The following is a 15,621-nucleotide window of genomic DNA, read 5'->3' as shown; positions in this document are numbered from 1 at the left end:
TATCTGTTTAATAAATGTAGATATTTGAGTCATTTAAAAGGGAGACTCTTGAATCCTGGAAACAAACTGAGGGTTGAGGTAAGGGAGGTGGGTGGGGGGATGGGGTAACTGGGTGATGGGCATTAAGGAGGGCACGTGATGTGATGAGTACTGGGTGTTAATACGCAACTAATGAATTGTTGAACATTACGTCAAAAACTAATGATGTACTATACATTGGATAATTGAATTTAAATTAAAAAAATAAAAATTAAAAAGAAATAAAAGGGAGAGCACCAAAATGATAAGATTCATTATTAATAATAGCATTCAGTGGGGCGCCTGGGTGGCTCAGTCGTTAAGCGTCTGCCTTCGGCTCAGGTCATGATCCCAGGGTCCTGGGATCCAGTCCCGCATTGGGCTCCCTGCTCCGCGGAAGCCTGCTTCTCTCTCTCTCCCACTCCCCCTGCTTGTGTTCCCTCTCTCGCTGTGTCTCTCTCTGTCAAATAAATAAATAAAATCTTTAAAAAAAAAAAAAAAAAAAAAAAAATAATAGCATTCAGATCTGTCATCCTTCTATTGTTTTGCCCGTTTGAATTTTAACCTGTGTGCTGTTAGCTGACACACTACTTTGGTCATGACATTTCCCCTCCAAAAGATTCTTCTTAATATTTATTTGACCAAGTCTTTATACTCTGCCCTGGCATTCATGATTTTCTATAATGTAGTTCTTTCTTTTCTTAGTTTAAGTCCTAAAGCTACTGTCACATTGCTAGGTGTATTATATATATACTTAAATCAAGTTCCTACATAAAGATTGAGGTCCTTGCCACTCTCATTCCTCTAACATTATAACTTTATCTTATATAACACTGTAATATAGTTCTGCATAGGGCCTTCCCTCTAGGAATGACAGTGGAATATAAATAGAAGTGAAATTAGGAAGTCCGGATATGTATGAGATCTTACAGAGTTAAATATTTTTGTGTATGTGTAGTTAAGTTACACATTGTTTTTGAAGCTTTTCTCCTCCTCCTCCAGAATCTAACCTTATACTGGGATAAAGTAGTTGCTTTTTTTTTTTTTAATTAGGGGATCTGAACTGAACAAATATGAATCAGAAAAAAAGCTGAGAGTGGATTGGTTTTGGATGCAGAAACTTAATAGGGACACTGGGAGCTTTGAAGAGCCATCGTCCTTAGATTGAGGAACTTTACAATATTAAAGAACAACAGAAATCAGTTCTTTTTTTTCCTTTTTAAAAAATGTATTTATTTTGATGTTTTCGCTTTTGATACGTGCTATAAAACAAATGTAGCAAAAAATATAACCCATGTATGTATGATATGCTTCAAATTCAAGTGATAACAGTTCTGTTTCCAAGTTTTGTTATTTATTCATGGACTGATTTCTTTTTAACCTTGCTGATTTCTTTTAAACCTTGATTTGGTTAACTTGGCTAAATTTTCTCTTCGCCCAGAAAGGGAGACGGGTAGGTGCAAGGGGCATGAAGGCACTTTGGTTGGGGATGGTGGTGGCTACACAGATATATACATCAGTCAGAAGTCATCAAACTGTACACTTAAAATCTGTGTATTTTGTTTATCTATACATTTTATTATCCAAGTTGATTTTTTTTAGAATGGAGAAAAAAAGCAGAAGCTAAAAAGAAAGTCTTCACAAAATATTACATTATTTAAAAGAGAATCATGTATTATATATGAAGTTGTCCTTGATCTCCTTTTGCTATTAATGCTTTTAAGGGTTTTTTCTGTTCAGCCAGTTGTTAGCCATCTTTGAACAGTGAGTAACCTTGAGTTTACATTTTTAGTTATTTTGGTAAAAACTGATTTAAGTACACTGTATTTTAAAGTTGCTAACCTGATTTGGGAAATTAATAATTTTAAATTGTTGGTGCAATTTTTTAAATGTCTTTTTTTTGTTTTGAATTTTCAGAATTGGTTTTATACCCTGGAATATTGAAACACAAGTGCTTCCTCTCATCTCTTCTGTGTTGCCAAGAACTATTTTTCCAACAAGTACCATATCTTTAGAAAATTTTGGTAAAGTTTGTGTAATTTTTCTAGTTTTTAAAAAATTATTATTAGTTTCTTTCAGTATCCAGAAAGTGAGTGTTAATGATTTAGAAAAGCTATAAAATAAGGTAAAGATAGTAAGTCCTAGATATTTCTGTAAATATTTGGTCAGTGACTTGACTTTTAAATTGTTCCAAGTAGAAAATCTTTTTTACTTTTAAGAAATTACATCTTCAGATCTTCGAGGAACTGGTTAGAAGTCTTCCTTCTGTTTAGGGCTTCAGTGTCCAAAGTGTAGATCTTTAGAAGTTACATCTCCTATTAATTATGAACAAATAGTTTCAGTCTTTATATGTTTGTGGATAACTTGTTTTCTCTTGTTTTTGTCCTAGGTAATGCCTATTCATAAAGCAGTGGTAGTTATCAAACCAAACATATTTTCTTCTGGTTTTCTCCCCTATAGATTGCCCACAAGAATTCAAATCTTGTGATAATTCATTTCTGTAGCATTAAAAGAACCTGATAAATACCTGGTATTACTTAGATGTTAGTAGCTATGCATTTATTCATAACTTGATTCATAAGTGTATTTTGTTTCACTCTGTTATAGACATTTATTTTATGCTAATATAACCTGAAGCCAAACAATTCTCATTTATTGAAACATATATTTACTTTTTACTTTTTAAAATATATATATTATTAGGTACCTCTTGCAAGGGATATGCATTAGCACATACTCAAGAAGGAGAAGAGAAGAAGCAAACTTCTGGTACATCAAACACCAGAGGAACAAGACGAAAACCTGCAGCAACAACTCCTACAAGGAGATCGACACGTAACACAAGAGCTGAAACAGTCAGTCAGTCTCAGAGATCCCCAGTATCAAATAATTCTGGGTGTGATGCCCCAGATAACAACAATCCATCTGTAAGTGTTTCCTCTTCAGCTGCGTCAGAAAAGCAGACAAGACAGGCTCCAAAACGGAAATCTGTAAGAAGAGGAAGAAAACCACCTTTATTGAAAAAGAAACTTAGGAGCTCTATACCTCCCCCTGAAAAATCATCTTCCAGTGAGTCAGTAGATGAAGAAACAGCAGAATCTGACACACCACCTGTGTTAGAGAAAGAGCTCCAGTCAGATGTAGACAGTAGTCACAGTTGTGCTGTGCAGGCCAGTGTAGAAAATGAGTCTGCTAATGACTTGAGAAGTTGCAACGAGCAGGTAGAAGAAAGTGAGGAACATACTGAGAACCATGATACAGAGGAAGCAGTGGAATCTTCATATTCTGAGTCTCATACCCAAGATCCTCCTGTACTAGTTGGAGAGGAAGAGGACATTCAAAAAGTTGAGAATACAACTATAGAGGCTAATGTTTTATGTTTAGAAAGTGAGACTCCTAAAAAGATTTCTGGAAAAGGAGATGATCCATTAGAAGATCAAGACCAAACATCTGGACCTTCAGAATCAGAGGTAAAGGTGGATAAATGTACAAATCATCGTTCAAATGATTTTCTTACATGTTCAGGATCTGAAATTAAAGTAGACGAACCTGTACCAAGCTTAGGTGAGTTACCAGAGAATGCAGAGTCAGTGGTTAATGAAGAAAAAGTTATGCAGAGTCCTGTAGTAGAAATTATTGATCATAAAGATTCAACAGTAAAAACAGGACAGCTTGTAGACAGCCCTAAATTAGAATCTTCAGAGGGTAAAATTATGCAAACAGTGGACAAAAAATCCATAGAGTGCTCAGAGGTTCAATTGCCTGGGCATGTTGAAACTGAAGATGTAGAAGTAATTGCAGCATGTGATACTTCAGAGAATGAAAATTCCAATAGTATTCAAGACTCTGAAAATAATTTATTAAAAAATAATCTTAATACCAAATTAGACAAATGTTCAGGAGAAAAGACTGAATCTCCTATTGAACATCCCACATCTACAGAATTGCCTAACACACACATTGAACAAATTCAGAAGCATTTTAGTGAGGACAATAATGAAATGATACCTATGGAATGTGATTCATTTTGCAGTGACCAGAATGAATCTGAAGTTGAACCTTCTGTAAATGCTGATACTAAACAATTGAATGAAAATTCTGTGGAGCACAGTTCTCAGAGTAATACGCCATCTTCTGATCCTGCCAGTGGAAAAGCTGAAACTGTATCTCAACCATCTGAAAGCCCAGGAGACGTGATAGAGAAAGCCAAAAAGCCTCGTACCCGAAGATCTAGATTTCACTCCCCCTCTACAACTTGGTCTCCCAACAAAGATACTGCACGAGAAAAGAAGCGGTCTCAGTCTCCATCTCCCAAAAGAGAAACTGGAAAAGAAAGCAGGAAGTCTCAATCACAGTCTCCCAAGAAAGAATCTGCAAGAGGACGTAGAAAATCTCGTTCTCAGTCCCCAAAACAGGATATCGCAAGAGAAAGGAGACGATCTCAGTCTAGATCTCCAAAAAGAGATAGTACAAGGGAAGGCAAAAGATCTGTATCACTCTCCCCCAGAAGAGACACTTCTAGAGAAAACAGAAGATCTCAGTCAAGAGTGAAAGATTCCTCCCCAAGGGAAAAATCCAGGTCCCGGAGCAGAGAAAGAGAAAGTGATAGAGATGGGCCAAGGAGAGATCGAGATCGAGAAAGGAGAACCAGAAGATGGTCTAGATCCAGATCTCGTTCTAGGTCACCATCAAGATCTAGAACAAAAATTAAGAGTTCATCATTTGGTAGAAATGACAGAGACACTTACTCTCCTCGGTGGAAGGAAAGATGGGCAAATGATGGTTGGAGATGTCCACGAGGAAATGATCGGTACAGAAAGAATGACCCAGAGAAACAGAATGAAAATACAAGAAAGGAAAAAAATGACAGTTCAGATGCTGATGATCCAAATTCTGCTGACAAACACAGAAATGACTGTCCCAGTTGGGTAACAGAAAAAATAAATTCTGGGCCTGATCCAAGGACCAGGAATCCAGAAAAGTTAAAAGATTCTCACTGGGAAGAAAACAGAAATGAAAATTCAGGGAATTCTTGGAATAAAAACTTTGGTTCAGGTTGGATGTCTAACCGTGGTAGAGGTAACCGTGGCAGAGGCACTTACAGAGGTGGTTTTGCCTATACAGATCAAAATGAAAATCGGTGGCAAAACCGAAAACCCCTCTCAGGGAATTCAAATAGTTCAGGGAATGAGTCTTTCAAGTTTGTGGAACAACAACCCTATAAACGGAAAAATGAGCAAGAGTTTTCATTTGATACACCAGCAGATAGATCTGGGTGGACATCTGCATCTAGTTGGGCTGTGAGAAAGACTCTACCGGCAGATGTGCAAAACTATTATTCCCGACGAGGGAGGAATTCTTCAGGTCCACAGTCTGGATGGATGAGACAAGAAGAGGAAACAACTGAACAAGGTAATATATTCTGTTTATTAACACTGTTTTATGTGAAGAAAGAGATTATAAATTTAATATCTTATTTATATGAATTGTAATGATCTGTGTTTATAGTTTTATAGTGTTAAATTGAATCCCTAAGTCACTTTGCATTATATAGATATATATACACATCAGTATTTACTGCCTTTTTCACCCCCCCCCCCCCCCCCGCCACGACCTTGCCAAAGACTTAAGTTCTGTAAGTACAGTTTGCTACAATAGAAGAATTTGGGACGTTCTTGTGCAGGATTTAACTTCTATTTCTTTTATCTCAGACCTGCGCACTTAGATTTTATTGATCATTGTTCTCATATAAATAAGTTATTTTTCTAATAACGATTTATTTTTCCTTGGCTTTTCTTGTTAAGAACATTGCAAGAAAAAAGCTGTTAAAGATTAAAAAAAATGGTTAACCTTCTAATTTAGTAATCTAATTAAATTTTATAGGCTTATTTCTTTAGCAGATTTCGTGAGGTACTGATTCTTTGCTAATGTCAACAGATGTTGTTTTATGTGAACTTATTCTTAAAAATAATTTTGAATTTTTTTTTAGTTAGAAAATCAGCCCACATTATTTAGAAATGACAAGATTAAACTAAATGATTGGAGATTCGTTTAGGTGTTCTGAGTCTGTTCCTTGCTATTTAATCTTACTATAATCACTGGTTCTTTGCTTCTCTGGCTAAAGAAGTTTGCACATGATTTTTCTTCACAAGCCTTTTTTCTTTTGATAGATTCTAACCTAAAAGACCAAACAAACCAACATGGAGATGGTTCTCAGCTACCTATAAATATGATGCAGCCACAAATGAATGTAATGCAGCAACAGATGAATGCACAACAGCCTATGAATATCTTCCCATATCCAGTGGGTGTTCATGCTCCTTTGATGAACATCCAGCGCAACCCATTTAACATTCATCCTCAGCTACCCTTGCATCTGCACACAGGCGTGCCTCTCATGCAGGTAGCTGCTCCTACCAGTGTATCTCAGGGACTCCCACCGCCACCACCCCCTCCCCCACCATGCCAACAAGTCAGCTACATTGCTTCACAGCCAGATGGAAAGCAATTGCAGGTATGTTTTTAGCATCTAAAGTTTAATCAACATAGCCATTATAAGCATTTAACTGTTAGGGACAGATGTGCAAGAAAGGGCTTCCTGGTATCCACAAACATTTATTTATTTATTTGATTAGGTTTATGGTAAACCTTCATAGCCTCCCTTCACTGTCCTTCCTCAAACCTCCCACCCCTCAAATAAGAAAATGAACTGAATGCATATTATCAAATCTAAGCTACATATATACTGTTGTTGATGTCCAAACAGATTTGCTTTTTCAAGTTAAGATCAAATTATGAGCCAAATTAGAATCAACTGGTGGGTGCTTTAAAATAATTCTCTAATTTATTGGACTTTTAAGGGGGTGGGAACTTGTGATGAAGCTTATATTGTCTTGTTGGGACAAATGCCAGATAAAGCTGTTCATTATCCATTACCATCTGTGTTTCATTTTCACTGAGTTTACTATGCTAAAAAGAAAGAAGTGACTGAAGCATATAGAAAATTTGAATAATAGTTTGTAAACACTGTGTTCCTTATAGTTCTGTGCCTACATTTCACAAATCCTAGAAAGCAGTGTATAGTTGGAAGATAAGGGGAGTAGGATTCCAGAATTTGGGACCTCCTTTTTTTTTTTTTTTTTTTTTTTTTGTCCCTGTCAACTCTCTGCAAGCCATTTGACTTCCCTGTCTCCTTTTCTCCCATCTTTAAAGTGAGGGCACATACTTTAGTTAATTTTCATAAAGAGCCTTTCAGGAAAGTTACTATTCTTTAAATGCTGTTCTTTTTCTTCTTCTTGTCTTTAGTGTTGTCAGAACATTACAATTCGCAAGTGTAATTTAAAAGTCACTTAACATATTTACATAGGTCTCTGTTTAAGAATGTTACTCATTTTTCTTCAGAGTCCTTTAGATATACATGACCTGAAATAAGACTTAAGTACTGAGGTTGACTCACTTTGAATTTTTTTGTTATTTCTAATGATTAAAAGACTTCTATTGAATACAAGTAATTAATTAACTGATGATAACTCTTTAAAACAGGGTATTCCTAGTGCTTCTCATGTAAGTAACAACATGAGTACACCAGTCTTGCCTGCTCCAACAGCAGCCCCAGGAAATTCGGGAATAGTTCAGGGACCAAGTTCTGGTAATACTTCGTCATCAAGTCACAGCAAATCCTCTAATGCTGCTGTAAAATTGACAGAAAGCAAAGTAAGTGTTACAGTGGAAGCCAGCGCAGATAGCTCGAAGACAGACAAGGCAAGTTCAAGGTTGAGAGCAACCTACATATTCTGTATATGATAAAGATGAAAAAATACCAGTTTTGTTTTGTATAATTGGGAAAGGGAATTTACTGTTGATAGTCTTAAATTCCAATGCTATTTGAAGGGTTCTATCTAGATATGTTGATGTCCAGTGAGTTACTGGTAGTATTTCATGATTATTTTTAGAAATGTTTGGTATGTGTGTTAATAAATAACTTTTGTATTTATGACACTAATATTTGAAGAATTTTTGCAATAATGTAAAAGTGTTTTCAATTTCATATTTTTAAAGAACTTTTTTGAAAGTATGTGATTGGGCAAATAATAATTATACTTTTTCCTCTTACCAGAAATTACAAATCCAAGAAAAAGCAGCACAGGAGGTAAAATTGGCCATTAAGCCATTTTACCAAAATAAAGATATCACCAAGGAGGAATATAAAGAGATTGTACGGAAAGCAGTGGATAAAGTAAGTTCTAGCTTTAGCAGAGTTATGTATGTATTGTTTTGAATCATCTCTATTTTAATAAAGGAATGCTTAAGTCTAATTAAAGTAATAAGCACTAACTTCTAATTCTTGTCTGCTTTTTTACCTTTCAAATAAGTTCATATGAGATGTTTCATGAAACATACAAAAATGTCTGATTATCTTTTAGGGGTTGTTTTTCAAAAAGCTTTCCATTTTGCTGTAATCCTTTTAAGTATGAGAAAAATATTCCCCCTCCTTTTTTCATAGGTTTGTCATAGTAAGAGTGGAGAAGTAAATTCTACTAAAGTGGCAAATCTGGTTAAAGCCTATGTAGACAAATACAAATATTCACGGAAGGGAAGCCAAAAGAAAACTCTGGAAGAACCTGTGTCTACCGAAAAAAACATAGGTTGAAATGGGGAGCACTATAAAGGACACTGTCAAGATATCTGCAAAGTGCAATTTCAACATGTACCTTTGACTGAAAATCATACATAACTGTGATTGAAATTTGGTTTTGATAAAATTATTTTTTTTAATGTAGAATATAAAGTTTTGTTCTAAATAAATATAGTTCTGCACTGCAACTTCTTTATCCTTTCCTCCTCCCGAAAATAAAAGCAAATTCAAGGGAAAGTAAAGGGGTTAAAGGAGTGTGCATTTTTACTAGGACTGTGTTATAGTGTGGATACTGGAAGATGTACAGCTTTTTGATTTGAACAATGGAGTGCATAAATTAGAGTCTTCTAAGTGCACTGGTTTTGGAAAAGATATATATGATACATTTATTCTGTCAGGCTAAAAATAAAGTATGATCTTTATGATTTTTCCCTCTAATTATAGAAAGTTAAATAATGTATTACCATGAAAAATATTTCTAATAACAGAATATACCAATTGCAGGGTTCCTAATGTGTATTTTTAAAGCACACATCTGAATAAATTGCCTAGATAGAAAACAGATTATCACATGAGTAAAATTCAGTGTTCAAAACTTTGGAACACTGTTACTGTATCACCAAATAAAGGTTATGCTGCTTGTTTTTCTTTTGTGCCTTTTTTTCCCCCCAGTTGAGATGAAGCAGTTTGATTTGCTAGATTTACAACTATGGAAGTCTAAAACTCTGTTGAATTTAACAGATCAGTTTGGAAAAAGTGTTCGTATGTAAAAATTTGTAAAAATTATGTTCTTTCATGATACCTCCTACCTATCAGAGAAATGATAAATTATTTGTGCCAACTGGAGAGTTGCTGTTGAGTAGTGACCCTCCCTTCCTTGGGACGAAGGTAGAATTATGAAACTCACTTCAATGGCTTTCAGTTGCTCATCTATCTAATCACTAATGAAATTCTTTTCACACTTGAGAAGTCTCCAAATGCTTTACAGTGAATAAAGTGTTAATTAGGTGACCATGTGGTAGCCATTAACCATGTTGCAAAATTCTCGACATTAAAACCTGTGTTTTGGAAAGAGAGAGGAATTAAATAATGGACTTGGTTAGGCTTTCAGGGACTAGGGATTTGACTCTTTTTTTAAATACTAGAATATGTTAATTTTTACAAAAGGTAAGTTCAGAGTGTTAGAGAGCCACTGTTTTAATTGGCATCTTAGAAGAAAAAATGAGTTATATCCATGATAAACTTTCATTCCAGTAACAATTTTCAATAGATACCAAATAACTGGAAAGCTGTTCGGATAAGATGTTAATGGCTCTGATAGACGTATGCCTCAGTGAGACAGATTGACCCTTTTACTAGCTACACTAGAGAGCAGTACTCTGTAGGACTGTGCTTTTCTGAAGTAAAGATGATCTGGTTCTCAAGTTTATGTGCATAATACTTTCTTGGTGCTAGCTTGGATAAGGCAAATATTTTGAATTGTTGGCCCCAATAATGATTGTGCTAGTTCATAATCTTTATTAGATTATGAATGTAATCCCAAAAAGTGTTAGAAATATTTCCAAGCAGTTCTTGATCTTTATTCTGCATTTCTGGGCATTTGTAATATGGTATTCTACTGATTTATATATATATTTTTAATTAAAGTTTGTGTTTAGATACGAAGGGGAAAGAAGTTTGGAAGTATATTCTAATAAAATATTAAGACTTTTAAATATCAACACACACCTCATTTGTTTGTTTTGAACTCTAGAAACAATTGTGTGAACTTTCAAACTATTTTCAGTTAAAGCAGGTTCACACTTTGAAAATTTTGTAGCAAATTGCCTAAGATAATCACACAGGGCATACTTTTCCTGCATTTTCTTTTAGTGATGTTTGGGAGTAGGGTTACATTTTAAAATTTGCTTTTACCATTTAGCTTTGCAAACATGCTTAAAAGTTTTGAAGAAAAAACTAGGTGGAGGTCCAGAGTTAAAGTCTCACATCTTTGGTAGCAGTGCCATGAATTATTTCCACCTTTCTTGAAAATAACAAGTGTGTATTCCATATCTGCTTTGGGGTACTTGGTTAGACTGCATTTAAAATGCTAATGAAGAATGTTACTGGATTAGAATTCAGACTTTTAAAACTTAGAAATACTTAAGAATGTATTAGAAAGTGCATGCTTTATGTTCAAAAAACAATGCTTTAACATTCCCTATTCTTGCTTTTTTCAGAAATTTAATTTTGCATGTGCACAAAAACATCTTGTGGGGTTACAGATTTCTCATTATTTATTAAGATTCAGTATTAACTTGACCTTTGAATCCTTGGTCCCATTAACTTACTAGTCACACTGACCAATGTTTTAGGCTATAGTGCCTAGAAATTGAGACTAAAAGTAATTACTTATTACTTTAACATTCCAAAAGTTTTGTGATTTTTTTTTTTTTTTCTGGTAATTACCACATTTTCTCCATTATCTTCCTTTAAATGGCCACAGTGTGTACTGTTTGAATGTTCCATCCAAAAGATGTAGCTTCAGAAGCACAGTGGTTGCCCCATGGTCCACGAGACGTTGTTTGTAGTACGAGGATGGAGTGCTGTCTACTGAAACAATACTCTTAAACAGATATGTAGTATGTAATATTTTCTAATAAATTCTTTTGATAAACAAAGAAGTGTCTTTAACATTTTATTATTAAGATTCTTGGGAAATGGTGACTTTTTTAACCTCATTATAACTCTTTCCAAACCCATGTTGAAGTATTTCTTGGATTTGTACCAAAGTAACTAGCACCATAGTTACATTAATTCCAAGTTGTAAAGCAAGCTTAGAGTCAGCTATAAGCATTTTTTACTAATTACAAAATCATTGTAGGAAATTAGGAAAGCTTTATTTAAAAAAAATTTGTAGAAGAGGGAAGAAACTGAAAAACAAAAGGAGAAAAATCACCTGTAATCCTACCATTTAAAGGTAACAGTACTGCTCAGACTGCCCATAACTCTGTTGTAACTTATCCTTTTCACTTAATGATGTATTTAGAAGTTTTCATTTTAATAAAAATTCTACAGCATGATTTTTAATGGCTATATAGTATTCTGTTACATATTGTACCATTACTTAAACCAATCCTCTGCTGTTGGATATTAAGTTGTTTTTACTAATATAAATAAATTAGTAAAATAAAAATTGTACTAACATTCATAAGACTGATGTGAACATCTTTGTATATAAATTGATGTATCCCATTTCAAATTATTCTCTGGGGATTAATTCCTAGAAGTAGACGGTCTTGGCCGATCAGTTTTTATTTCCCCATAAAAGAATTTTTAATGTGATTATATATATATACACTCGATGTATAATTTTAAAAATACAATCATATTTAATGTAAAACTCCATTATTTTCCTAAGCTGATTTTTCTATCCAGAGAAAACTGTCAGAAAGTTCTGTGTATCTTTCCTAGATCTTCATGCATTTACAAAAATGCTTATTAAGTTTCCAGGAAAATAGGTTTCACAGATTGTTCCCCTAGCACATGAAGTATATTCTGTAAACTGTTCTGCATCTCTAGTCTCCTTAATAAATTGAAAATACATCTTAATGTCCATGTTCTGTTTTATAATGGCTGTATCACGTTCCCATGGTGATGGACCTTGAAGTTATGTTCAGGTTTTGGCTATTAGAAATAATGTTTTACTGAGCACCCTTTGTGACTTAGCTCTAGGAACCTCTATTTTGTGTATGTGCTTACACTGAATTTCAGATATGCACATTTTTAATTTGGATAGTGTTGCCAAATTGCTCTCAGAAAGGGGTATACTAATTTATAGTCCCACCACAGCGCTGAACTTAGAGTGTAGTTCCACCTTTGATATTGTGACTGAACATGTAAAATTAAGATTGCCTTTGGTCATAAGGTCTTAATGAACACCTATTTCATCAAACAGTGCACACCTACTATGTGTCAGGGATTCTTGGATTCTTCACATATTATCAGAATTAATTATACCACAATCTTTCAAAAGAACAGTATAGTAATAGCATATTTATTAAGCTTGTAATATGTTCCGGGTGCGCTATCAGACATTGTAAGTGTCACCTCTTTTGGTTTATAAAACCAATTCTAATAGTTATCTTTGTTCTGATGAGAAAATTGAGATACATAAAACATTGAGTTACCTAGTTACACAGTTACTTAGTGATAGAGGACTGAGATATGGGATTGATAGACACTGAAGTCAGTGCTTGACTTGGGGTGTGGGGTGTTACACTGAGCTCCCAGATGGAACGTTTATAACACATGGGAGTTACAGCTGAACTTAAAAAGTAAAGTATACTGGGAACACGGAAGACACAGCTGACTGGGGAAGAAGTGAGGCAGGGAAATTTATACTGTGTCTAACTACGTTGTTTCATTGCCTTTTTAACACTTCTGTATTTCCTGTCCTGGAGATACTAAGCTTTTAATATTGAAGCCATCTTTCATGCATTTTCCATTTTCATCCCATCTCCATTCTCTCAATTGCTATTTCCTCTATATCAAACTGGAATTCCTTTGCAGTAAAATCTAGCTCCCTTAGTTCCGAGCAGTGTTACCATCTGACCTCTTTTAATTGTCTAAACTATGATTTAGATTCTGTATGCATCAGTTCATCTTAGACACTAAAGACTAATCTTTCAGTAGCACAGCTTTGGTCATATTCTACATTTCAACATACAGTGCCAGCCTCGTGTGTGTACACACTAGGGAAGAGTGAGCAAAACAATACTGTTTTCACTCTCGTAGAACTACATAATATTGTGGGAAAAGCAGCTATATATTTAATAACTGATTCAGGAATGACAGAGGACTCTGCATGATCCAAGAATCTGTGATAGGGTAATAGGACCTAATAGTGATTGGTGAGAGTCCCTGGAAGAAGTGGCACTCAAGAGCTAAAAGATGAATGGGTACTAGGCAAGGAGAAAAGACAAGCTGGCAGAGGAAATAGGTGCAAAAGTTCTGGAGCCCGAAAGCATGGCAACCCCAAGCCTAAATTGGCTGGAGTGAAGACTGGTGGAGAGTTCTTAAAGGCAATCAGTTTTGCAAAGAAAAGCTTTTGAAAGCTTTCAAGCAGGAGGTATTTGATATGAGCAGATTTGCATTTTGAAAGATTACTCTTGCTAATCTTTCAATGGCTTAAGAAAAGTGGTTAGTAAATATGAAAAGGTGTTCACAGTTAATGTTACACATTTTCTTTTATCAAACTGATCAATTTAATTCTGGCAAGAGTCCCATGAAGAACTAGTACTGGTGGCCATTTGCACAAGTTTTCTGAAAGGCAACTGAAAATAAGTAAAAAGAGCCTTAAAAGGGCCATATACTCTTTCCATAATAATAAAACATACTGGTTCACATAGTCCTCCTTTCTAGTATTTAACAGTGGAAAATTGGAGGGGATGGTTAAACTGTGGTTCATTCATGTGAAGGCATTTGGCAGCTGTTGTAACTGTTTTCAGGGATAAAAAAATGAAATGGAGGAAAACAGGACACAAACTATAGTTGGCCCTTGGACAACGAGGGGCTAGGGGCACCAAACCCCTGTACAGTCAGAAATCCCCATAGAATTTGTGACTTCCAAATACTTAACTAACTACTAATAGCCCTCTTTTGACTGGGAGTCTTAACTGACAACATAGTCAACATGTATTTTGTATGTTACATGTATTATCACACTGTATTCTTAATATAAGCTGGAGAAAAGAAAATGTTAAAATTCTAAGGAAAATACATTTATTAGTACTGTAGCATATTTATCAAAAAATCCATGTATAAGTGGACCCCTGCAGTCCAAACCTGTGTTACTTAAGGGGTAACTGTATATGTAATATTCCAACTTATTTTTTTTTTAAGGCAAAAAAAATACAAATTCTTAATAGGGGCTATCTCTGGGTAGCAGAGGATCTTCTTTTAATGCTTTTCTTGAGCTTCCAACTTCACTACAGTGAGTAAGAGTTGTATGATCAGAAAAACTTTTTAAGAAAACTGCAGTCCTCATTGCTTGGGACGTGACAGTAGGGGGATGGGTAGGAGGCTTTGCTTTAGGCTGGGGCGTTACCAGCTTCCCACTCTAGAACTGGCCTAAGGTCTCAGCTTGAGCACCTGTGATAGGTGTCTCATAGATGGCTCTCCATACACAGCTCCCCAGGGAGGAGCACAGCGCCTCCTATGGTAGCTGATGGGTGCTGGTCTGTAAGTAGTCAATACCCACTGGCTTTCTGGGCTGAGACATCCCTTAGTCATAAGGAAGTAGACTTCCCAAACCATAACTAGTTTGGGCATATTTCCCCCAGTCCTGTGAGCACTAGAGAAGATAATCCATTTAAGGTAAGTAGGGGTCTTGGCTTTAAAGCTCACAAAAAACTGAGGCACACTTTGTGCCCCTGAGTATGCTACTTCTCTGAGCCAGAGTGGCCTATAAAAGGGACTGCTGCCTACCTACCTAGAGGATTAAGTGAGATAATAGACGTGAAAGTAATTTCCTGTATTTTTACTTGGAGAATCTGCCCTATAATCCAGACTGGTTTTCCCACCATGTTGATAATGATGGAAATACAACTCACTTGTCCAGTGGCTTGAAATCTAGCTGCATGTTTAGGGTCGCAGAGCTTTAAAACAAAAAACCAATATACAGAGACTTCCAGGAAGATTATAGGAGTAGGAAGATCCTAACATCCAGTGGATACAATGAGGTAACACCCACATCAGCGTAAATAACCCAGAAGATGATCTGAGGACTGGCAGAACACATTCTGCACAGCTAAATGCACAGAAGAGGCCACATCAAAGAGGGTAGGAAGGGCAGAGAAATAGTGCAGAGCTAAACTAAGGGCAGGTACCTTTGGGAGACTTTTTCCAAGAACAAAAGAGCTGGCTGGCGCCATTTCCCTCCCCCATACCCTGCCCCCACAGACACCTGTGGGAACCAATGCAGCAGC

General features: G+C 35.6%; 1 protein-coding gene across 5 annotated transcripts in view; it reads left to right on the top strand.

The window, feature by feature from the left end:
• SCAF11 (SR-related CTD associated factor 11) overlaps positions 1-11,715 on the top strand; it is a 77,328-nt gene extending 65,613 nt beyond the window's left edge. For 2 of the 5 annotated variants that reach the window (XM_078075915.1, XM_036119899.2), the window contains 6 exons: positions 1,936-2,042; positions 2,722-5,430; positions 6,189-6,532; positions 7,561-7,779; positions 8,135-8,254; positions 8,522-11,715. In XM_078075915.1, the coding sequence (XP_077932041.1) occupies positions 1,936-2,042; positions 2,722-5,430; positions 6,189-6,532; positions 7,561-7,779; positions 8,135-8,254; positions 8,522-8,668 (3,646 nt within the window). In that variant the 3' untranslated portion in view covers positions 8,669-11,715. The remainder of the gene's footprint in view (positions 1-1,935; positions 2,043-2,721; positions 5,431-6,188; positions 6,533-7,560; positions 7,780-8,134; positions 8,255-8,521) is intronic. The other 3 variants (XM_078075916.1, XM_078075919.1, XM_078075917.1) reach the window with 3 other exon arrangements.
• Positions 11,716-15,621: the final 3,906 nt, after the last annotated feature.

This window comes from Halichoerus grypus, chromosome 6 (assembly GCF_964656455.1).
Source record: "Halichoerus grypus chromosome 6, mHalGry1.hap1.1, whole genome shotgun sequence".
Lineage (NCBI taxonomy): Eukaryota > Metazoa > Chordata > Mammalia > Carnivora > Phocidae > Halichoerus > Halichoerus grypus.
This window is presented reverse-complemented; position numbering and strand designations above follow the sequence as displayed.